The sequence below is a fragment of the Trichechus manatus genome, unplaced genomic scaffold, assembly GCF_000243295.1.
Source record: "Trichechus manatus latirostris isolate Lorelei unplaced genomic scaffold, TriManLat1.0 scaffold00216, whole genome shotgun sequence".
Classification (NCBI taxonomy): Eukaryota; Metazoa; Chordata; class Mammalia; order Sirenia; family Trichechidae; genus Trichechus; species Trichechus manatus.
In genome coordinates, this window is record NW_004444152.1 from 1,296,831 (window position 1) to 1,321,387 (window position 24,557).

The 24,557-nt window shown below is 46.1% G+C and overlaps 1 protein-coding gene across 5 annotated transcripts; it reads right to left on the reverse strand.

The window, feature by feature from the left end:
• Nucleotides 1-7,653: 7,653 nt before the first annotated feature.
• Nucleotides 7,654-21,301, reverse strand: LOC101348985 (carcinoembryonic antigen-related cell adhesion molecule 1-like). Of its 5 annotated transcripts, none has more exons than XM_023742702.1 (10): nt 21,116-21,300; nt 19,803-20,165; nt 15,595-15,873; nt 14,946-15,200; nt 13,010-13,288; nt 10,675-10,804; nt 9,679-9,731; nt 8,968-8,987; nt 8,234-8,265; nt 7,665-7,781 (listed from the first exon to the last, which is right to left on the reverse strand). In XM_023742702.1, the coding sequence occupies exons 1-9, from the start codon at nt 21,177-21,179 to the stop codon at nt 8,248-8,250; spliced, it is 1,461 nt and encodes a 486-aa protein (XP_023598470.1). In that variant the 5' UTR covers nt 21,180-21,300; the 3' UTR covers nt 7,665-7,781; nt 8,234-8,247. The 5 variants fall into 5 exon arrangements, 4 of the variants coding, with proteins under 4 accessions (XP_023598469.1, XP_023598470.1, XP_023598473.1 ...); XR_002825939.1 differs by having other exon boundaries at nt 7,757-7,781; nt 9,679-9,785; nt 21,116-21,301; XM_023742701.1 differs by lacking the exon at nt 8,234-8,265 and having other exon boundaries at nt 7,654-7,781; nt 21,116-21,301.
• Between the last annotated feature and the right edge of the window lie 3,256 nt (nt 21,302-24,557).

The following is a 24,557-nucleotide window of genomic DNA, read 5'->3' on the forward strand; positions in this document are numbered from 1 at the left end:
GCTTTGTTGATCCGTGGGCTGGGAAGCCCACCTGCTGTCGCCTGCCAGTCTCTCCTGCCGCCCTTCTCTGTCACTGCTTCTTGCCATCTTCAGTGCTACATCTCTCTCTCTCTCTCAGTCTCCTGGTTCCAGGAACTTCTTAGTGTAGGGATCCTGGGTCCAAAGAACATGCTCTGCTCTTGGCTGTTCCTCTTGGTGGTGGTGGGGTCCTCTATTTCCCATCTCTGAGGTGGCTCAAGCCCCGCAGGATGGTAAAACTGACCAATCCCCTTGGTGGGCCACAATTACCCTGTTTGCAGAGCCCCACCCAATCACTTAGGTGGGAGTTACAAGACCGTGGTGAGAAAGGCCACACAAAAGTGATCCATCACACTGCAGACTCTTTGGAGACTGTGAGCTTCTGGGGAACAAAGGCTTATTTTTTTGAGAAAATTTCACATAGTTACAGAGTGGAAAAAAAATCAAATCCTACTTTTCACTTCTTTGACACCAAATATATGTTAATCAATCCAAATCAATTTATTATTAATTCTGTTTCCCTCTGTTTCACTTCTTTTCTGATATCAGCTGCACATGCAGCACTTCTTTCTCTGACTCTAACCACGCAGAGCTAGCTAGGTCAGATCTCAACAGTAAAAGGGCACTGTCCTCCAGACTGCCAAGTCTGCCCAAGACCTCAGATGCCAGCCACAAACTTATGAGTCCTCACAACACTCTCACTTCTGGCCTGCTGGCTACAAATTCGGGGTTTTTCCACTACTCCTTCAGGATGCCAACTTTAAGCTTGGGAGTCCCCAGGGCTCCCCTCACTTCTGACATGCCAGCTACAAATTTGAGGGTTCCCTCTATTCCCTCAAGGAGCCCTGGTGGTGCAGTGGTTAAGCACTCAGCTGCTCACTGAAAGATCGGCTGTTCGAACCCACCAGCTGCTCCATGGGAGAAAAGAGACGGCAGTCTGCTTTCGTAAAGATTACAGCCTTGGAAACCCTATGAGGCAGTTCTACTCTGTCCTACAGGGTCAATATGAGTTGGAATCTACTTGATGGCAGTGGGTTTGGTTTTGAGTTTTCTACCCGCTCAGGATACTAGCTAGGGATGGTGTATAGTCTTATATATGTTGGAAAAATTCCCTAGGTAATTCTGAGTTATATCACTAGCTAAAAACCACTGCTTTAGGCCCACATCCTACGAATTATAGCGGGGCTCTCCATCCTGGCTACACATTAGAAACATCTGGGAAGTCTTAAAAAATTACCGATACCTGGGTCCCACCCAAGACCAATTAAATCAGAATCTGTGGGTAGGGCCTGAGTATTTTTTTTTTTTAATTTCCTAGTGATTTTAATATGTAGCCATATTCTCCACTGGGTTTCTCTCTGTACTTCTCTTATGGTATTTATCTTTTTATAATTTTGTATGATAATTTTTTCATGTCTTATCTCTTCGGCTTTATGTTCTCTGGGGTAGGGGCCCTGCCTTCCTCATTTCTGGATCTTCCATGAAGTCTAATACTGAGACTTGTCACACTGTAGGTACTCAGTAAGGATTTCATGAACATATGAGTTTGTCATTAGGAAAAGATTCTCAGTCACAGGTAGGTTGTGTTCTGAGTCTCAGATTCACATGCTAATGCTACAGAGTCCTTGTCCTCTATGGGGTTGGAGTTGTTGCTTGTGATGAATGGTGGGGGTAACTCCACTGAGCAGATAACAGAGAGAAGATTACCCTGTTTGGTATTTATTTTTAGGCATAGCATTGGGACTAAGTATTATTTGTGTATATGGGGTGGAAGAGCAGGGATGTGTAAGGAGACAGGTCCAGTTAGAATGGAGCAATTATATGGGGGAGTGATGGTGAAGAAGGTAAGATTAATAAAAAGGAAGAATTTGAATTTATCTAAGGTGAGTGTAGGCCACTGTAGATTCTTTTTTTTTTTTTTATTGTGGGAAAACATACACAAACATACACCAATTCAACAATTTCTACATGTATAATTCAGTGACATTGATTATATTCTTCAAGTTGTGCAACCGTTCTCACTATCCTTTTCCAACGTATTCCACCACCACTAATATAAACTCATTACCTCCTAAACAAAAACTCCCCTGTTCCTCTTACTCCCACCCCTGATAACCACTAATAATTTTTGGTTTCTATGTATTTGTTTATTTTATATAAATGAGATCAGTATTTGTCGTTTTGTGACTGACTTATTTCACTTGGCATGTTTTCAAGTTTCACCATATTGTGGCATGCATCAGGATTTCATTTCTCTTTATGGCTGAGTAATATTCCATTATATGTTGCTACCACATTTTATTTATCCATTCATGTGTTGATGGGCATTTCAGTTGTTAAACGTGAAAAGTGAAAAGTGCTACAATGAGCATTTGAATGCATGTTTCTATTTGCATTCCGGCTTTCCTTTCTTTTGGGTATATACCTAGGATTGGGATTGCTGGGTCATATGGTAGTTCTGTTCAACTTTTTGAGGAACCACCAAACTGTTTTCCACAGTGACTGCAGCATTTTATTTTATTTTTATATTTTTTAAAACTTTATTTTGTTGTTGAGAATATATACAGCAAAACATACACCAATTCAACTGTTTCTACGTGTACATTTCAGTGATATTAAATATATTCTTCAAGTTGTGCAACCATTCTCACCCTCTTTTTCTGAGTTGTTCCTCCCCCATTAACATAAACTCACTTCCCCCTAAAGTTACTATGTAATCTTTCAAGTCGCTGTGGTCACTTTGATCCTGTGTAGATAGTTCTTAAAAGAGCATAATGCTCAAGGCAGACATTTTTAATTAGTTAAGCTAAACTATTGTTTTGTTTTAAGAAGACTTCAGGGGATATTTTTCTTTTAAAGATTATGTTAGAGCAATAGTTTCAGGGGTTCATCCAGTCTCTATGGCTCCAGAGAGTCTGGAGTCCATGAGAATTTGAGCATTTTCCCCTCTTTGATCAGGATTCTTCTATAGAATCTTTGATCAAAATGTTTAGTAATGGTAGCTGGGTACCATCCAGTTCTTCTGGTTTCATGGCAAAGGAGGCTGTTGTTCATGGAGGCAATCAGCCACATATTCCATATCCTCCTCCTATTCCTGACTGTCCATCCTCTGTTGCTCCAGGTGAATAGAGACGAATTGTTGTGCGTTGGATGGGTGCTTGCAAGCTTTTAAAACCCCAGGCACTATGCAACAAACTAGGAGGTAGAACAGAAGCACTAAACGTGTTATTAGGCCAATTAACTGGGATATCCCATGAAACCATGACCCTAAACCTCCAAACCAAGGAACCAAATCCAATGAGATTTTGGTTGTACCTAAGCAGCCTCAGCAGCTACTTTTTTTTTGTCACTGTTGTAAATATATCTTTCACACAACTTTTGCCAGTTTAACTTTTTACAGGTGTACAACTTATTTACAGCAATTACAATAATCAGCTGTGCAACCCTACCTTTAATCAATTTGATTTTTCCATCTCTGTCAATCTCTCCCCTTTCCTCCTCTGTACTGAACCTGGTAACCACTAATAAACTTTGCTCTCTATACATTTTCCTTTTCTTGTCTTTTTATATAACTGAGGTCATACAGCATTTGTCCTTTTGAGACTGACTTATTTCACTCAACATAATGTCTTCAAGCTCCATCCGTATTGTAGCATGTATGAAGACTTTGTTTTTTATCAACTGGCTGAGTAGTATTCCATTGTATGTATGTACCACATTTTGTTTATCCATTCATCTGTTGATGGGCATTTAGGTTGTTTTCACCTTTTGACTATTGTGAATAGGCTGCAGTGAACATTGGTATACAAGGCCGTATTTGAGTTTCTGCTTTCAAGTCTTTTGGGTATATACCTAGGAGTGGAATTGCTGGGTCATATGGTAGTTCTATTTTTAGTTTTTTGAGGAACTGACACACTGCTTTCCACAATGGCTGTACCATTTTGCATTCCCACCAGCAATGGATAAGGGTTCCAGATTCCTCACATCCTGGCCGACATTTGTTATTTTCCGGTTTTTTTAATCAATGCCATTCTAATGGAGGGGAGGTGGTATCTCATTGTGGTTTTAATTTGCATTACTGTGATAGCTAATGACGTTGAATGTCTTTTCATTTGCATTTTGGCCATTTGGATATCCTCTTTGGTGAAATGTTTTTTCAAGTCCTATGCCAATTTTTTGATTGGGTTGTTTGTCTTTTTGTTAAGTTGTAGAAGTATTTTATGTATTATAGATGTTAGACTCTTATCAGATATGTTTCCCAAATTTTTTTTCTCAGTCTATAGGTTGTCTTTTCATTTTTGTGATAAAGTCCTTTGATGAATAAAAGTATTTAATTTTTATGAGGTCCCATTTATCTATTTCATCTTTTGCTGCTTATGCTTTTATTGTCATGTCTGATAGTCCATTGCTAAAAACTAGGTTCCACAGCCTCACCTCTACATTTTTCTTCTAAGAATTGTGTGGTTTTAGTTTTCACATTTAGGTCCTTGATCCATTTTGAATTGTTTTTTGTGTATGGTGTGAGGCTTGGATCCCGATTCATTCTTCTGCATGTGGAGGAAATTAAATTTTCCCAGGGCCATTTATTGAAGTGAATCTTCCTTTCCCGTTGAGTGGGCTTAATACCCTTGTCAAAATCAGTAGACCATAGATGTGTGCACTGTAGTTTCTCAAGTAGGAGAGTGAACCGGTTTTTAGGAAGGGTAATGAGGCAGTCGTGTGCAAAGATTCCAGTTGGGAGACTGGAAATAAGTCCAGCAGTGCTTCAAGCAGGAGTTGTGGAGGGCCTGGATTAGTTAGATTTATGGGAATGGAGAGAATGTCATAACTGAGAGATGTTAAAAAAGAATCAACAGGCTTTGAAGATTCATTGAATCTGGGAAACAAAGAGAGGGGACTGAGTGTTTCTCAGTGGTTTCACTGAGAGAAATAAGCAAGCTCTTGGGGAGAGTCAGTTTGATGAGGAACAATTTCAGAAGGTATTTGGATGTGGGTGACATGAGTTCTTGAAAGTAATAGAGGCTAGGGATTTCTGCGGAGAGGTCATTGAAGCTGAGGAAAGAGGCATGGCATGAGAAAGGTCTGTGTACTAAATCTGCTGTGGGGGTGCAACAAATACGTGGTGGTGATGGTGGAAGGAGAACTTCCCAGAAGGAAAAAGTCTGTGGTCTCAGATGTTGTAAAGTGAAAAGTGTGAGGCCGGGTGAAAATACCTTTGAATTTGTCCAAGAGACACTGGTTTTATGCTGCTTCCAGTGGTCTTGGGTATGGAGGCATTACTGCAGAAAGCCAGGAGAAATAAGATGATGAGGACATGGAAAGGCAGTGGAAGTAGCACATATATTTCAATTGTTTGGAAGTGAAGGGAATGAGATAATAGGTTAATATTTAGTGGAATTGATAAATGAAGGTTATTCAAGTCAGAAGAGATCTGACCTTCTAAGAGGGCAGGAAAAAAGAAGCTGGGAATAAGGAAGAGATTGAAGGTGCTAGAAAGATTTCCATATGACTGATCCTGTGGAGGGCCTTGTAAATGAGCTATATTGCTACATCTGAGTGGCTGGAGCTTCCTTTGTGGGAAGTGTTATTTGCCCCTAATAAAGAGGCCTAGGAAATCTTTTACTCATGTAATATCTTCTCTTCCAGAGGAAGGTAGGCAGTTCCTTCCAGGCAAGGTAGAGCTGTGGCCTGTTACTTTCAGATCTACTCACTTTGTTAGCAGGTATGCAAATGAATTTAGCCAAATTCTCTGGTAACTAGAGCAAATGTCTTCAGACTTAGAATTATGCTTACTCTGATTCCCCACTGAGAAATTTCCACCTTCCTTCTTCTGCCTGTAAAGTATCAACTGTGAGGCACCATGTTCCTTCTGATATATATATTATATATATATAATTTGTATTATAAATATAGAGCAAATCAATTTTAAAAGTAATTCAGAAGTGGCCTTAGCCATGGAAAATTAAATAATACAGCATAGAGAAGATTAGGGGAAGTATACAGCATGGTATCAGGGCTGGAAAACTCTGAAAGAGGTACCTAAGTACAGAGAACTCCCAACTAATCCTCTAAGAGGAAGTCCCTTAGGCAAAGCATGAAATAAGGTAGTCAATATCAAATAAAATATTTCTTCTAACAGCCTCAAAGAAATTCCATCTGTGTAGAAGAAGGCTGGGTGGGAAGTACATTTTCCTCTCCTTCGCCCTTCCTCCCTTTTTATCCTAAGGCACAGTGGGACTCATAGACCCCATGGGAGAAAATATAAATTTCAGAGGCTGTTTAAGAAGCCCAGGGTTGTGTCCTCATCTTCCCCTCATTTCCTAATACCCTCTCACAGTCTTTGTCCCCAAGGGGCATCCGCACCAGTGCAGCTTTTTAGGTTGTACACAGTGCCAACTTCATGAGTGACAGTGTTCCTTTTAGGGGGCTCCCACTTCTCAGGAACCAAACACACCTTGGCAGAAGCCAAGGTTTCCTGAGAAAGAGCGAGGGGGCAGAGACACAATGGAAGGTGGGGTACACAGGCAGAAACCTGGCACAGAATGGTAGTTGGAGATTGGTCTGAGATGCTTAGAAACTGAGTTAGATCCATTTCTAGACATGAACGAGGAAAGCCTCTCCTTGCTATTTTCTATTTGGAGCCCTAATAAACAAGCCTGGAGGAGCACCTGGCCAAGGGAACCTGAGGGATTTTGGTGGCTTCTTTCACCAAAGTCACATTGGCGTATATAGGCAAAGTGCATAAAAATAACCTCTTTTAGAGAAATAATAAGCAGTTACAAAAATTACAATGGCAGAATGTCTCAGAGAAAAAGTGAATATCCAACACCATCAAATTTTCATTCTTTAACAATAATCTAAATAATTCTCTGAAGAGTAGTTCTCTTATTCCTTTCCCAAGTTTCCAGCAGATTGTCCCTATTACAACTGTCTCCCTCCTAAAGCTATAGCCCTCCCTCTGTGGGCATTTCCTTATATAAAGTCCATAAAGATTTTAAAAGGTACATGCATTTTTGCATTTTCTGTTAGGAATTGCCTGTAGATCTTGGCAAATAGTTTTTCTAGTTGCTTCTAGTGAGTTCTCTTGAGACAGACTTGCCAAAGATTTAGTTGGTATCCTTACTAAACAGCAAAGTGCTCAGACCCTGATCCTACAAGTAGACAACCCTGAGTGGACAGAGGTGTAGAACTTCCCAGTTCAGTCTTGGTTATATATTTGGTTTTCACACTGGGCTTTGGAGAGACAGGAGAAGCTTTTGCTGCTTTTACTTTTTCTCTCCTTTTCTGGCACATTTCTCTTGAGGTTATGGCAGACTCAAGTTAGACTCTGATGGGACAGGACTCAGGTGGGAAGGGAGTGAGTGTACTCTGAAGAGGTAAGTTTTAAAAAGTCTAGTCCGGGGGGATGGGGAGGTTCTAGCAACTCTCCCCCAATGTTGTCTTTGCCAAATTTCAATGACGTCTATTGACACTGAAGGGAGGGGCTGTGACCAGGTGGCCTGGAGGTACAGCATCAGGGAGTGAAGTAGTGGGGGTGGAGGCTTCTTTCCTTTTCCCCTGAGGGTAAAGGAATCCCCTAGTGATGGGGATGACAGGGGCTTGGAATAAATACTTCGGCAGTGCAGCGAGCCGGACAGGTTGCATTACTTCCTTTTTATTTCTGAATAGATTGTTTCTGTGGCTGTTTGGGATGGGAATGCTGAAGTCGGTTTCTTTGGTAGCTGGGCATTGAAGTTCAGGGAAGAATATGCAACTTCATTGTCCTGAAAAGCATGAGTAACAATTAAATCAGTGTTCAGGGTCATGCCCTCACCTGGGCTAGTGTGTTTCAGCACCACTTACTATCACCATTTTGGAACTTTTAGCTTTGGAGAAGGGCTATTGTGACCCATTATCTCTGCTTGGTAAACTCCTGTTGAATGGTCATTAGAAGAGATACATCATAGTATTCATACAATGAGCGACAATACAGACACCCACAACAATGTGAATGAACTCACATAACATTGAACGAAAATAAGCAGAACATATATATAAGGATATACAGTATTTTTCCTTTATATGAGAGCAAGACCAGCAAAACTAAAGCATTGGAAGTCAGGATGGTGGCTACTCTTGGGTGGGAAATGACTGGAAGGGTTTTTTTTGGGGTAAGTGCTGCTTACATGAGTGTGTTCATTTTGTAAAAGGTCATACACTGTGAAAGTATACTTACGTTTTAAGCACTTTTCAGTATATATGTGCACTCTATGAAAACATTAAAATGAGAAAAACTCTGTTAAATTATTGTAAAGGAACTAGGACCTCAGAATGTCCTTTATGGTGGGAATTATCCTTTTGAAAGTAAGAGCAGGGTCAGATGGAAGGTAGAGGAGGGAGAATTATTTAGTGCCTTGTTTGTGCTGGGTGATTGACATATGTTATTGAATCCCTTCAACTTCCCTTTAAGGAAAGCAGAAAACTCACTTTACAGATGACAAAGCTGAGAGTCAAAGAGGTTAAGTTAGTTGTCCAAAGTCACAGAGCGACTAAGAGTCACAGCCAGGATTCAATCACAAGGTGGGGATAATTCCAAAATCCAACTTCTTGTTCTGAGGTAGACTCATGGGAGTAATTAACCAATACCTCTTTGTTTCTACATTGAGGAACTTTAACCCAAACTTAATCTCATATTTGTGTTTTCCAGAATAACTCATTCTAGAGTTTTTGCTTAGGAGGAATTGAGTTTATGTAAATGGTGGTGGAATGATTTGGAAAAGGATAGGGAGAATGGTTGTACAACTTCAAGAGTATAATCAATGTCACTGAATTGTACATGCACAAATTGTTGCGTTGGTGTATGTTTTGTTGTGTATATTTTCACCACACACACACACACACCCAGAATAACTCATTTCATACAGAAATATTTCCATGAGAAAATGAGTCAATGAAACTGGCTATGCTTACCGTGTCAGAATGGTCCTGACCTGGGGAAGCAAAAGAAGAGTTTCAGATCCATGAAAATGCAAAGCTGACTTCAGCCTTAGAACAACAGTGTTCCTAGGCGGTTGTGATTTCTAGTTGAAGGAGGGGGCAGGTGGTGATGGTAATAATGAGTGTGGGTAGCCCATGATCAGCTAAGAAATTCTGCTTTCTCAGAGTCTGTGGTCCAGCAGCATTAGTGCCAGAGGAGGGCCAGAAATAGAGCCACAGGAGGCCTAGGTCCACTTAAGAAGATTCATGCTAGTTCACAGGCCATGATTTTTGCCCAGATACATTCTCAGCAATAGGATCCAGTGGCACGGAGGGGCAGTGAGACCCACAGCACCCAGAGCACCCAGAAGTCAGGGAAAAGTCTCACCAGGGAGAACGCCCACATCTATAACAGAGGCAGGAGGGGCAGGAGTAAGGATGAGGAAATGGCTCCTAGAAACATGTCCGTATTACTCAGGCCTGCTTGGCCTAGGCAGAGCAAGCATTGCTCCTGGGGCTGTGTCTCAGGGGAACCTTTGGAGGTGAGGAAGGGTGTGAAGAACTATTCCAACTTAAGGTTGGGAACAGAGATCCCTCTGTAAAAATTCATAAGGCAGGGAGTGGTTTGGGAATCCAGGATTCTCTGCTAGGGCAGGGCATGTGGTGGATCTCACCAGCTCTCACTGGGTGAGTGGCTTTACTTACTGTGGTTGGATGCTGAGGGTTTGTGCTCTGTGTTATCACGCTGGTTGCTTGCCCTAAATAAATATCAGACACTGTGACTGCTATTCCCAACATAGGAACGTTGCTTCCTGAAATTGGAAGGACACTTTCAGCAGACAACTCCTGAATGTCCATTCACACCACGGATGGTACTACTTTTCCTTCAGGGCCTTATTTTTTCAATCTAACCACTAGCCCTTCTAGTGTTGACTCCTTTCCACTTGCTAAATGTGCACATTTGTTGTTGTTATTTGCCATTGAGTCAATTTAGGGCTCACAGAGACCCCATGTGACAGAGTAGAGGTGCCCCATAGGGTTTTCTAGGCTGTAATCTTTATGGGAGCAAATCTTCAGGTCCTTCTCCCGCAGAGTCACTGTGTGGGTTCTAACTGCCAACCTTTCAGTTAGCAGCCTAGTGCTTTAACAGGGCTCCTTAGATGTGCACATTTAGTTCCATTCTTTATCACCTGCTTCTGAGCCTACTCCTACCCTAAGACCTTTCCCCTTTTGTTTTCCCAAGGAGCAGATACTGTTTTTTTCCTCACTTTATTTATTGTCAAGGGGCCTTTTGGTTGTGTCTGCTTCTCTTAGATTCAGTTCCTGTCCTGTCCCTCTCTCCTCTGCTACTGTGGTCACCAGAGCACCTGGCTAGCTTTCTTCTGCTGCTGCTTTCATTTTCTCATTTGTTTTCCCTTTGGACTGTGGCTTCCCTGACTGGGGAACAGAAGAACATAATTGAGGGTTCCCCCTCTAAATGCAGATGGGGATGGGAATATCCATGTCCAAGAGACAGTGGGGTACAGGGAGCGTGAAGACCAGGGAAGCAGAGACCCACAGACATTAGTGCTGAGAAGCAGGAATTTAGGAAGGAGGAAGAGGAGGCCCAGGCACAGAGACAGAGATGGAGAAGAGTTCTTTCCCTTTCTAAGCATGGCAGTTAGCCTTGGAGGAAGCAGAATACGAGGAAAGGCATCATACCCGCCAGTGTTTCTGATACACAGAAAGTACACCAGGGCTGCTGTCAGAGCCACCCCGGCCAGTGCTCCAGCCATGATGCCGGCAATGGCCCCACCTGAGAGGCCAGAACTTTCTGGAGCGGGATCATAATCTGTCATGGGAAGAGAAAAGAAAGAAAGAAAGAAAATTATTTTAATTTGGGGTGCCCTGTGAAGCAACTCTCACCATGAAGTAGTTTCTAGTCATTCCATCAAGGAATGGTTTTCATAGAAGGGTCACTGTGAGGCAATTGGCAGACCGTACGTATCCTTGCAATTTTTTCTCTCTCGCTGCTTTGTTTCTAGGTTGATGATCCATCTTGTCTCCATTCCATCCTGGCCTTTCTGCACTCAGATGTTTTTGAGGCTTTGGAAACCTGAGAAAGGCTGACGGCTATCTTTGGGTTATTAGAACTTCCCTCTTGACTTCCCACCTTTTTGTGGTTACATCTTGTTCTCAGTTTCCCACCTATGGCGGCCATGAGTACTTACCTCTCAGATCTCCTGTGGTGGGGACTTAATTGACTGAAGATGCAGACTGATGAACTGTGAATTCACCACCTTGTTTATGCAGAGACCTTGCTTCCCACAGGCTCTGACAGGGGTACTAAAGCAGGCCCGTTTCTGGGAGACAGTTTCCTCTGATAGGTGACTGGTTCGAGGACTACCCATCGGCCTCGTGGAAATGCTTTTAGAATTACACTGCAAACTAAAACTTCCTTCTCTCCCTTTCTCCTTTCCAGGGATCAGATCTGCATGTTGATTACTGGGACTCTCCCAGGCTCCTCCGACTCCTGCCCCATTTCCCTCACAGGCATTTTCCATAGTAAAGGTCTTGCTTGTCTAATGGCAGGAAAACTCACACACCAGATTTAAATTTTGCACTTAATACTTTTGTGTGTGTGTGTGTTTAAATTTCCTTTAATAGTATTATCCTTCAATTAAATTTCCAATGTTGATATTGAGTGTACAATAATTTATCTATCTACAAGAGGCACCATTTAGTCATTATAATTTCCACATATCTTATTCCAGACTTCATGTAAATTCATTTTGAATTATAGAAGTTTTTTACTATTTAAAAGAATCAATAATTATAGAATAAAGTGACTGGCACAGAAGGGCCATTCAGTAAGTATTTTTAAATGCTTTATTCAAGAAAGCTTTTTTAGGTTTTATTAGCAGATGCTTTCAGAACCAAATGTCAGTCACTCCTATCTGTTTTCCCAGGTCTTTAGGCATTATCACAAATGGCACAAATGACTAAGCGCTAAGCTACTAACCCGAAGGTTGGCCACCTTGGAAGAAAGGCCTGGCAATCTACTTCTGAAAGACTGCGCTTAACTTTCAGCCCCTTTTTTCCCTCCCATATTTATTTAGTCAGTAATCATGTCCCAGTGGATTTCTGTGTGGTGCATTTTTCCCATATAGAATACTTTTTGCATCTATTTTGTACTTTTTTCTGTTGTAACCATTTGGGGCTTAGCTCTCACCAGTCAACTCAAGGCTGACTGTTAATGTTAATGTTAGCTACTGGTTAGAGCCCTGGTGGCGCAGTGGTTAAGAACTCGGCTGCTAACTACTAATTTTTTTTTCCTCTGGCAATGTTTTTTTTGGCTGCTAACTAAAAGGTCTGCGGTTCAAATCCACCAGTTGCTCCTTGGAAACCCTATGGGGTGATTCTACTCTGTCCTACAGGGTCGCTATGAGTCGGAATCAACTCAACGGCAATGGGTTTATGTGCCAGCCCATGTGCTAAATACTATACATGTATCTCATTTGATCCTTACAATCATCCTGTCACACAGACATTATTCCCATTTTACAGATGAAAAAACTGAGGCTTAGAGTGGTGAAAAAACTTACCCAAAGTCTTATAGCTAATAAGTGGTGGATCTGGGATTTGACTTCAGGACTACTGACTTCAAGCCTAATGATAATAATAGTAATAACAACAGCTAACAATTATGGAACGTTTTCTACGTGTGTGGTATTTTGCTAAGGGTTTAGTCAATTATCACATCAGACCTTTAAACAATCTTGTGAAGCAAGCATTCTTATTGCAATTTTCAGTTGCGGAATTGTGGCTCAGAGAAATTAAGAACCTTGTGCAAGTTCACACAGTGGATATCAGACCTGGGATATGACACTTATAACCATCTTTGTTTCAGAGCCTGAGCTCTTGACCACTTTACCATTGTTACTCTAATTGTCTCTTAACTGATATTCTGCCCCCTGTGACATTTATCCATTTTGCATACCATTGGTAGGGATCATCTAACCAGAGAAGATGTAGGAGTGGATGAGGGGTCACTCACATTTCACAGTCAGGTTGAGGGGATCACTTGTGCTGGAACTGACCAGATTGTAGACCTTACACAGGTATACTCCAGCATCTTCCCTCTTAACGGTGCCTATGGTGAGGGAACTGTTGTCCTGGGACAGCGTCATCCTGTCTGTGAGCCGCAGAATCTGCCCGTGGAAGACCCACTGGATGGAGATTCCAGTGTGGTTGGTGAGGCAGGTGAGGATCACAGGGCCCTCATGTTCTCTGACTGTGGTGTTGCTGGCTTGGATGGAGGGCTTTGTCACTGACTCTGTGCAGAAACAGAGGAGGTGAGTGTGAGAGCGGGCCTGGTACTGGAGCTACTCCGCTTCCTGTGATATCTCCACCAGCTTACAGGGTCCACGGTGAGCTCTGAAAGGTGACCCAGAGGGTGGTCCTGACCCTCTGCAGAGGTCGTGTGTCTGTCCAGGTGCTGATCTGTGAGGACAGGATGACCCCTCCCCTCACTAGGAAATAGGTGCAGCCCCCCGACTGTGAATATCTGCACCGGGACCTCTTCCCAGCCGACGTGTCCATCCACCTCGTCATTAGGTGGAATTTACTTCTCCAGACATTTGTGTGACCCTTTCCTAGGGCCTCCTGTGACTGTGTAAGAGACCAGGCCCCTCTCTAGTAGACAGTTCTGTGTGTGTGCGGAAGGCAGGCTTCTGGCCCGGTCTATCTCTGGGGCAGGGTGGCTTCACATATGGCAGGGAAGGTGTTTCCTTTTTGTTAAATAATATATTAGGGAGTAAGCACAGCCCGGCTGTCTTCACTATTTTAGAAACGAGAAAGTTTCCAATCTAAAGGATTTCTCAATCTGAAAAAGCTTTTGCTTCCAGTCTATGGATTGAATATCAGATGAAGGAAACGTTAGAGGGAAATGGTTATGGTTTTAACAAAGGCTGGTACCATTAGCCCACTCTGTAAACTACAGCGAAACCTGTGAGAGCCGGAACTCCACAGGACTGCTGTGCTTTTCTGGGTCTTGGCAGTTTCCCGCCTTTGACAGGGTGCAGTCTCACCACTTTTCTTTTGTTCTCTATTGGTGGAAAATATTTGAATTTTCCTTCTCTGACAGGTTTCTGCCTTACACAAGTTCCTTGTTTCTCGGGTTTTATTGAACATAACTTGTCCTTGCCCCTTCCCTCCCATGAAGAGACTTCATGGTTGAATCTACCTAGTTTTCTAAGTAGGATTCATGACGCATTGTTCTCCTTTGTGTATCATCTGTCCAGTGTCACACAGTGTGTATAGCTGTGACTTTAGAGCCAGGTCACAGGCTTAGATGCTTCTGCCTCGAAGCCGGCACTTTCCCCTGCAGCCTGATCTGGCGTGGCTCTGGTGTCCGTGGGCTGCATGTTTTAGCAAGATTAGGACACAGCACACCTGAACCTGCTCCACACTCCCTGCTCCGACCACAGATGGTGTCAGAACAGGGCTGGTGCATGAGGCTGCAGGGGACAGAGCAGAGAGGCAGAGCTCCATCTTGCCACCAGCTAATTGGAGGATGTTTCATCCTCTCATTTGGGAAAACATGTGAGCCTGTTCAAAGTCTTGTGCGTTCCTTGTAGCACATGGAGTCAGTGAAAGAAAACAGATGAAAGAAAGTGACAAGTTAGTACAGAGAGAACACTTGACCTTGAGGACACTTCTTTCCTCCCCTACTCTGAAGCCCCCTCCCATTCCACGGGGGTTTCTGGGGCTGAGAGAGCCCCATCCCCACATTCTAGGCTGGACCCAAGGTCTACCCTGAGAGATATGAAGAGCAAGAGGAGGGATGTAGTGGGAGGGCTCAGGGACAGATTTGGGGATTTTTTGTGACCTGGGGACACAGACTAGAAAATAACTTCTTTTAGGATTTTTTCGGAAAACCAAACTGACCTCCAGCCCAGAGCTCAGTGCTGAAGCTCCAGGGAGACACTTACCAGAGACTGTGATAGTCTTGACTGTGGTTCTGCTGAGGCCAGTGGCATTGCTATGGACATGGCAGGTATAGTTTCCACCATCACTCACAGTGACGTTGGGGATAAAGAGCACTTGTGCGGATTGCAAGTAGTTTCCATTGATGAGCCAAAAATACTGTGCAGGTGGGTTGGAGATCGCGTTGCAGGAGAGAGTGAGGTTGGCCCCTGGAGGGTAATGCCAGTCTGAGGGGGAAATGGTGGGGGTGTCCGGGCCATCTGGAGCAAACAGAATAAAGCCATATTATGATATAACCAGAAGGAAGGGGAAGCTCCTGGACTGATAAGGGCCACAGCTTCCCTCTGAGCCTTGTTTTAAAAAGTCCTACACAATAACCCCGACTTCTCTAAGCCTGATCTGAGACCATCAACCTGTTTCTCCCATTCCAGGTGTTGACCCCGAGCATCTCAACACATGAGCAATCCCTCCCCTCCTGGTCTGGCGGCATGGCTGGGCCTGCCCAGATTTGCCTGGGAAAGGACGTCATGGCCAGCCTGGGTATCCAGGGGCTGAGGGTCAGTGTACTTGGACCTAGAGGACTGATGTGGCCTGGCTCTGACAGTGTGGATTTGGGCTGACAGCCTGTGCCATGTGGGAGCAGAAGTTACTCACAGAGAACATTCAGGATGAACGGGTCACTGCGGCGGGCATTCACTGGGTTCCTGGTTTCACACTCATAGGGTCCTGTGTCATTCCTCGTGACATTGTGTATAGTGAGAGTCCTGTTGTCTGTGGACAGCTCTAGCCTGGCCCTGTCTGGGAGGCTCTGATTGTTTATCAACCACTGGTAGGTTGTGTTCTGAGTCTCAGGGTCACAAGTTAATGTCACGGAGTCCTGGTCCTCCACGGGGTTGGAGCTGTTGCTGGTGATAAAAGGTTTGGGTAACTCCGCTGTCAGATAAGAGAGAAGATTATCCCATTTAGTATCTTTGATTCCTGCAAAGGCATCTTTCAATCAGAGTTGGCATTGCATACCTCTCAGCCATCCTGGAGTCTTTAAAATATAAAGCAAAGGCTGCCTGACAATTAAGTGCTCAGAGAATGTAAGACCTACCTGCCTTATTCTATCTCTGGGAAAAAGCACAGACTTTCTCATATGTTAATTAAGTACCAGCATTTGGTCATGGAAAGTCACAGGACTAGGGATCAGAGATCACCCAAGTTCTCTCCTGGACTCTTCCCTGACCAGCTGACTGCCTGCCTGATCTTAGTTTCCTCACCTGGAACTTGTGCTTGCTGAGGCCCCTCCAGCTGCACAGTTCTGCATTTCCCAGATCGGATGTGTTTTCTCTGAAACACAACTTTTTGTTCAAAGTTATCCTAGATGTGGGTAATGATGGGACTTCTAATTGTCCTTATATCTGAGGATATGGGGCAGCCTGGCCTGGAGACTGGGTGTCATGAACAGAAATTACACTCAGGAAGAGGAGTAGCAAGTCCAGTGGTCAGGCCGTGGGGCCACAAGGTGGGGGGCAGTTCTTTCCGGTAATTGATGGTGACTGACAAGATGCCATGGCCCCATAAATGACAGAGCCAAGTCCAAGGAATGATCTAGAAAAGAATGAGGGAACAGACAGGAGCTGGCTGGGTTTGGAAACAGAACCATGTTCTCTCCTTGGTCTTTAGTGTCCCTTTTCCCATGGCTGAAGGCAGGTGAGGACCATGTTTATCTTTCCTGAAATACCTGTCAATGGTTTCAGATTCAGAGGGGTTACTGGTGGAAAGCAGGGAGAGCGTTAACTTGCTAAGGGTCTGGCCTTATGGACCATTTGTGTTTAGTGGATATGGATATAAATTTGATTAAATGTTCAAATTTCTTTCATATGTGAAAATTATTATTAATAGCCCAAAGATTCTGAGGCCAATTGTCTGAAGGAATATTTCTCTAGAGAACACTAGAAGATCTTAGGGCAAACTCTGAAGTCCAGCAAGGATCACATTATGATCAAAGTAAGATGCTGAAGAATGTTTGAAATCAGAGACTCCCTGGGTGGGGAGAGACAGCTGATCTTGCTAAGGGGACAGAATTCATCAGAGGGAATTCTAAAGTGTCTCAATATAAAAAGAGGAAACATCACATTAGTAGGAATTATGTGTTCTGTTAGTCAATGTAGACAAGAGGTCCCTGCCACTGATTCCTCATGGAGAGTTGGGCACAATGGGGAGGAGTCTCAACAGAGACCTGTAGAATGCTTCCTTTCTTTTCTTTAGACCTCACAAGTGATGCCATCAAAATAACTACAACACAACAAAAACAACAATAAAAACAACTACAATTTGATCAAACCGACTAGCTGACTGCCTGACCAACCTCGGTTTCCTCATCTGGAACCTACACTTGCTGAGGTCCCTCCAGCTGTACAATTCTATGTTGCCCAGCCCGGTTGTATTTTCTCTGAGGCCTCTCTTTTCAAGGATTTCCTGGAGATAGTTAAGGATGGGACTTCTCATTGTCCTTAAACCTAAGGAGATGGGGTAGCCTGGCCTGGGGACAGGTTGTCATGAGCAGAATAACACTCAGGGAGACCAGGTACAAGCTTATTCAGCCACAGTGATAGTAACTGAAGCAACAGTGGCTCATGCATCTCCCATCTGAGAGGACCCCATGTCATGACCATGGTGCTGTGATGAGGAACACACATTCCTGTGGAATAGAGAGTAAACCTAGTTAACAGCACATGGTCTGGAAGCTCCTACCCGGAGAAAGGTCTCAGGACCACTATGGGATTGTGAGCCTCACACCAAGGACAAGGACGTGAGTAATGGTTAAAATGGGTAAAACGTGCCTCTATGCTTTAAGGACTGCAGACCCATTCCTTCTGCCTTTCACTCCTGGTGGGATCAGTGCAGAGAGTGAATCAAGGAGGTGCACGTCCATCCTGCATGGTCTGTCCCATGTGTTGGTATCTCTGAGGGGAAGAGCCCTGGACAGGGACACAGTGGAAGCTTGTTCTCCTGGGGACTTGGGTACATTGGCTGGTGGTGGAGTCCTTGCAGGGGCTGCTGCTTAGACTGATTTCTTTGTCCTTTACTGCTTCCTGAGAAGGGTGAGGCTGGCCACAGTGCTTGTGGAAGAGGACAGGACAGTCAATATCTGGGGAGGGTTAAGTGTTGGAGGAAGCTGTGAAGAGCAGGGTAGTCCCAGCTGGAATGAAGTAGCAGGAAGATAAGGGACATGGAAGGAGCAGAGCCAGAAATGCCTATGACAGGGAGCAGTGGGAGTTCATGAGTTCACAGACCTGAAGATCCAAGAACCCCCATGTGACCCAGAAGCACGACCAGCGGATCCTGAAACCCTCTCCTCTGAGCAGCACCAGAGGCATCATGAGACCTGACTCCCAGGGTAGCTTTAGGATCAGGCAGTCAGAGGGAGGGAACATGGGTCTCAGTCATCTGGAGGGCCAGGAGGCCACAGTGGCTGAAAGTCCTGGGAACCTGCAAGCAGGGTCCAGTCTCTGAAGAGATTATGGATCATTCGTTCATTCCCTTACCGTTCCTTCCTTCCATTCTTTATCAAAGAGTAATTGAGAGTTTGTTACATGTTGGGTCTGTGCCAGTTGCAGGGTGTGCAGTGGGAAGGGAGACGGTAAAGTCCTTCATGCTCCAGTGGGAGAGACACACAGCACATCAATAAACAAACATAAATGATTTCACCCCAGTACAGGGAGCACGTGGATTGGCTGTCTGGGGGCAGAAGCCTGGACATGCCTGGCACTGACTGATTGTTGGTGAAAGTAATTTCATTCTAGAGTAAAACTGGATTAGTAATTCATTTGCTGTGACAAGCCCCTCCCCTAGCAAAATAACTCTCTTTGAACTAGGGACGTCTAAGAAGAAAGGATCTAAATCAGTGGCTGCTCTCAGGGTCCACACCCTTAATAAGGCCACCCACGGTGGAGAAAAGGTCAGGGCTGTGGCTGCAGACAGACCTTGGTGTGACTCTGATCTGCCAATCATGGTCTGTGTGACCCTTATCAGTGACTTTTTTCTCCATGCCTCAGTTTCCCCTCAATAAAATCAGAGAAAGGATAAAGGGTATCTGGCCTGCAAGGTTGTCTGTGATTTAACCTGACAATATTCACAATTACCTGACCTAAAGCTGGGTACAGAGCTGCCCAAATAACCACATGAACAGCATCTATTATTGTTTACCTCAAGGAGAGGGCACCCTCAGGTGGGAAAGGAGCTGCCTGTAGCATCTTCTTCCCTTTCTTTCCTCCTAGGCAGTCAGCTACTGGCCTGGGGCACATTGCCGTGTGTGGTCTCCAAATTGAGTCTCAGGTGAAAGACTCAGCTGTCGAGAATAGCTCTTGGGGCTGAGCCCTGGCTGGTGACCAGCTCCAGGAGCTCCAGAACTCAGGCAGTCAGTAGATTGTTCCTCCCAGTCAGACCTGTCCTGGGGGCCGAGATCCAACCCTGGCTGCAGGCTCCCCAGGGTCACCTGGAGTCTGGAGGCCTGCGACAGGGCTTAGGAAAGGGACTTCCTGGTGCTGATCTGCTCTGTGAGGATCCCAGGAGCCCCTCAGGCCAGGACCTGACCTCCAGGGTCTTTTTCAGAACCATGTTCACAGAAGGAGCCCAGGAGGGATGGACTGAGTGATCTCCCGCTGCTGAGTTACTCCCCATCTGACTCTCCTTCTCTCCGCTGTGAATGTCTGCAGGGTCTGGATTCGGGAAGGGGATTCTGATCTAAAAGCTCAAAACCCAAGTGCGGAATGCAGAGGGAGGTATAGGCATTGCAAAGGGTCCAGGTCTGTCAATCCTTATATTTAAAGTAGAATTAACCCCCGCCCCCCAGATGTCAGAGAGGAACTACTTACGGTGTACACGGATCTGTCCAGCTAATACCTCATTGTCACCATTTGTCTTTGTTATTTGTAGTGTGTAGATTCCTGTGTCTTCCAGGGTGACATTCTGGAACAGCAGGGACCCGTTGGGGTATATTGTCTCCCGACCACTGTGGGCAGGCCCTGTAGCATTTGGTTGAGGAGCTCCTGTTCCATACGATGCAATTTTATTGTTGTTGTCTCTACTTTCCCCTTTGTACCAGATGTAGATTAAAGTATCTGTTGGCGGATTGAGGAGAAGTAGAAGAACATCATTTCCTTCAGCAGCACTGAACGGCACCGATTCAATGGTGAGTTGGGCTGTGATGGATGGGCTCCAGAAGATCAAAAGTGAGACTAGGAGGGAAGAGAGAGAAATCAGTCAGCATTTGGACAGTTGCATTGGGATGGAAAGTTGAGGCCCTTGTCTGAGCAGTTCTCTTTCAGCCCTTAGACTTGGGGTGTATGTCCTTCCCAAGGTTAGCATTACTTTAGCACCTTGGAAACTGTTATTTCCTCTTTTTCTAATACTTTCACCCCACCCCACCACAGGTGTCTGCATGGTTCACTCACTCACTCACTGCTCTCAGGCATCTGCTCACACTCAGTGGCGTCCTTGGGAGCTGCCTTCCCGACATATCATCTACAGACCTCTGTCTTCACTTTCTGACCTTTCCCTGCTCTGTGTCCTCCATGACCCTTATCAACACCTGACATCCCATGCAGGTCTATCTGCTTGTCTGTCTCCCTCTCCCCTAGATGGGAGCTCCATGAGGGCAGACTCTTGTCTTGTTGTGTTTTGCACCCCTAGTGCCTAGACAGGTCTGCAAATACCTGGGGGATGAATCAGTGAAGGTTCCTAGGTCCCCTCCAAGTCCTGGTGTTTATTTGCCCATTTCTGAGATTGGTAGGTATTTCACAATTGTTTGCCCCAAGCCCGTTGCCTTCAAGTCGATTCTGACTCATAGCAACCCTGTAGGACAGAGTAGAACAGCCCCACAGGGTTTCCAAGGAGCGACTGGTGGATTCCAACTGCCCCGACTTTTTGTTAGCACCTGAGCTCTTAAGCACTGTGCTAAGAGATAATTAATTTGGAAAACATGCAGCAATTGTGGTTTTACTTCCCCTTACCAATTCCAGTTCAGTGACACTTCCTGTTGCTGGGCCCTCCTCCCGCTTCTGTGTTCTCTCCACTGGAGCTGCACAGGGAGCTACCTGTCACCTCCCAGACACTTGTCCTCCCAGGAGACCCCAGCCAGTCTCTGTTCTCCCACCCTCCCTCATCCTAGCGAATCCTCCTCTCTCACCTGTGAGCAGAGACCCCAGCCAGTGGACTCGCCTTCTGTGGGGAGTGGCTGAGGGAGGCTCCATGGGTCTCTACTGCCTGCTCTGTGCTCCCTCTGTGGGGAAGAACCCTGGCTCCAGAAATATAAACGCTGTTTCCTCAGACTTGTCTACTCTGCTGTCCTTCCTCACTCTGCACTCACCCTCATTCTGGGGTGGAGCTTCCCCTGGTCATGTGGGCTGGGGGCAGGTTCTCCCCTAGATGGCCTCTCTCCTGCCTTCCTCTTTCATCCTGGGCCCTAAGTTACTTTCTTTTTCCTTTCTGTCTACGTTTAGGTTCCTTGAGAACTGCTGCTGCCTCTGCCTTCTCAGCCTTGATCCTCCTCCACCTCACCCCGATTGTCGATTGTCTCGATTGTCGGGGTAAGCACAACGCTAGGGGCCTCAGCCTATTGGGCTGGACGTTTCCCAGAATTCTGGGTCAGTGTGCACAGTCAGCTCTCCCCTGCAGTTCTCTTTCACCCCAGTTGGCTTTTTCCTTCTGAGCAGGAGCCTGGGGGCTATATCAGGAACTCTTGTCACAGGGATGCCACCTAGTTGTGCGTCAGAATCACCTGTTGGACTTTATGAAGCAGCCAGGTGTCCATTGATGCCTTAGAAACGCTGCTTCAGCAGCTGCACAGGTAATGCTGATGCCCAGAAAGGCTGAGAACCAGTGATCTGTGTGGTGAGGCGGGCTTCTCACCGTCTCCCATGCATATATAGAGTCTGAAGATCCTGTTAAATGCAGATTCTGACTCAATGGGTGTTAGGTGGATCTGAGAGTGCATCCGACAGGCTCTTAGGTGATGGTGATCATACTGGCCTGTGGAATACACTTTGAATAGCTAGGCTGCTGGGGACCTCTTGTTCCTGAGAGGACGACCCACCCACATCAGCCATGGCCTCTGCTGTTTCCTGGTCTTGGGTCTGTGAGCACCAGACAAGGAGCTCCTGGGGTCCTGTAACCCAGAAATGTTTTACTATGTGACACAGAAATCCACTGGGCACCCAGGTCTTTCCAGAGTTCTCAACTGCACTAACCTGTTGCCTTCGAATCAATTCCGACTCATAGCGAGCCTATAGGACAGAGTGGAACTGCCCCATAGGACTTCCAAGGAGTGGCTAGTGGATTCAGACTGCTGACCTTTTGGTTGTCAGCCAAGGTCTTAACCACTGTGCTACCAGGCTCCTCAACTGCACTAGGAAGATTGGCTTTACTTCCTACCAGAAGGTCAGAGATGGCTGAAAGGGTCAAGTTGAGTGATGATGGGTGAGAGGGACCAACCTTCTATCTCTGGTATCACCAGCCTGACCTCTGCTTCCAGGGACAGAGACACAGGATGTGGGCATCCACAGGGAGTTACAGTGCCTGGGGAGTGAAAGGGGAGGTTTCCTGAGTGTCCTGAGGAGAGAGTTCTGGTGGTGGGAGGTCAAGAGGCTGTGGGCTCCATGTCCTCAGGGAAATGTTTCAGGGAGACCCTCTCTCTCTGGGGTCTGTGTGGCGGAGCAGTGGCTTAAAGCCCATCAGTGTTCTCCCTGACCATCGTGGGCGGCCTCTGCTCTCTGTCCAGTTGACTTTCCTGTGGTTACCCTGTCTTTCCCCGTGGTTGAGCCCAAGCAAGGAGTGGGTTGCTGCAGAGAAACTTCCCACAGCACAGGTTCCCAGAGCCCCAGGAAGGAGGGGCAGGACAGAGCTGACACGTAGGAATTACCCAGAAGAGTCTGTTGGAGCAAAGGATGGAAATCAGGCTCCATCTCCACCTACTTAGCCAAAAGCCTGGTTCATGTCTCAGGGGAAATAATTTCTGTTTCCTGTGTTATGTCGCCCTCTGGAGGGCTCGAGGAGACCTGCGGCCAATGTCTGATGCACCAAGGATGCTGTCTTGGCTCTAAAGGGTGTGACCTGGCCCTGACTCTGAGCAGACTGGGGATCTGACCTCCTGGCTGAGGGTTAGCCCCAGGTCCTGTTCACTGTGGGTCCCCAGGCTGTCCTGAATCCATCCGAGTGCAGGTGAGCCCAGGGAAAGGATGTGAGTTGTCCAGCATACCCCTGGTTGCAGTGTCAGTAGGACTGTCCTCCCAGGTTGATGTGCTGCCCAGGAGGAGCTCTCTGCCCCCAAGGTTTAAAAGAAAGGGCCCAGTGAGGTATCTGAGGCTGAGGGAGTGGGAAGTGGCCTGGGAGGCTGGTCCCCCACTGCCCCGTGTTTCCCTCCATCACAGCACTGGGGTGTTGCATCAAGGTCATCTGTGTCCTTGTCTGTTGTCCTCGGAAGTCCTCCCCATAGGTCCCAGGCACTGGAACAGCTCCCAGCTGAGAGTCAGGGATCCATGAGGTTCCTGGTAGGGGAGGGGAGGCCCACATGGGCCCTCAGCCCCTCTAAGATGAAAGCAAAGGCAGATCCTGTGCTATCCTGTCCTCATTCGACTTGGTGAGCTCCTCTCCCCTTGGGGCTGGTGAGATGATTCAGGGGACCAGAGGCAGATCTCCCCACATAGCAGGGACCCTCGAGGCTGGGGACTGGTGCTCTGACTCTTTTATGGTCAGGCTGGGCTCAGTTCCTCCTTGATGGTAACTTTCTTGGATCTCAGGTCTAAAGTTTTGTTCCAGGTCAGGTCTCTCTATGAGAAGAGGAAGGACAGAGGCTCCCATCCCAGGACTTCCTGGGTGACTTGATGTCACTCACAAGTAGAGATCGGGGTGTGTTTTCACTTATCGGGGAGCTAACTGAGTCTGACCTCTCACTGTTAGGAGCCTCCTGTCCTTCTGACACTGTGAGAGGTTTGGGCCCCATGTCCCTGGGACAGCAGCGGGCATTTGCTGGCTTCCTCCTCCGTGGATGCCAGTGCCCTGTGTCTACACGGAATGTGCTCCACCATCAGGTGTCAGCAGGTGAGGCGATGTGCTGTGTGGTTTGTCCTCCTCCATTTAACCAGTATTTATTGAGCATCTGTTATGTGTCGGGCACTGGGCTAGCTACTGGGATTCCACACCGTACAAGACAGACGTGTTTGGAACTAATGAGGTAATTATAATGGAGACAAGGGCTATGAAGTGCAAGTGTCTGGAGTATCTGAGCTGGTCTGGGATCACAGAGAGCTCCCCTGGGAAGTGATCTTCTGGCTGAGCCCCGAGCATGTGTGGACGTTATGAAGTGAAGGGCAGAGAGTGTGGAGGAGAGGAGGCTGGTGCAGAGGGAATGGCCTTCAGGTGGGAGAAAGTGGCTGGATGGAGGAGCTGACAGAGTCCAGTGTGTGTGTGTGGGTACTCGACAGTGAGGAGGACGGTGGACTGAGGTGACGCTGGTGAGGCTCCGACCCAGCTAGGCTGTGGGTGATGCTGAGGCGTCAGCAGCCCTTTTTGTTGGTGGGTTGTGCGGAGCGCCGGTCTACGGAGTGGCTCTGCTGCCCTCTGGTGGACAGTTA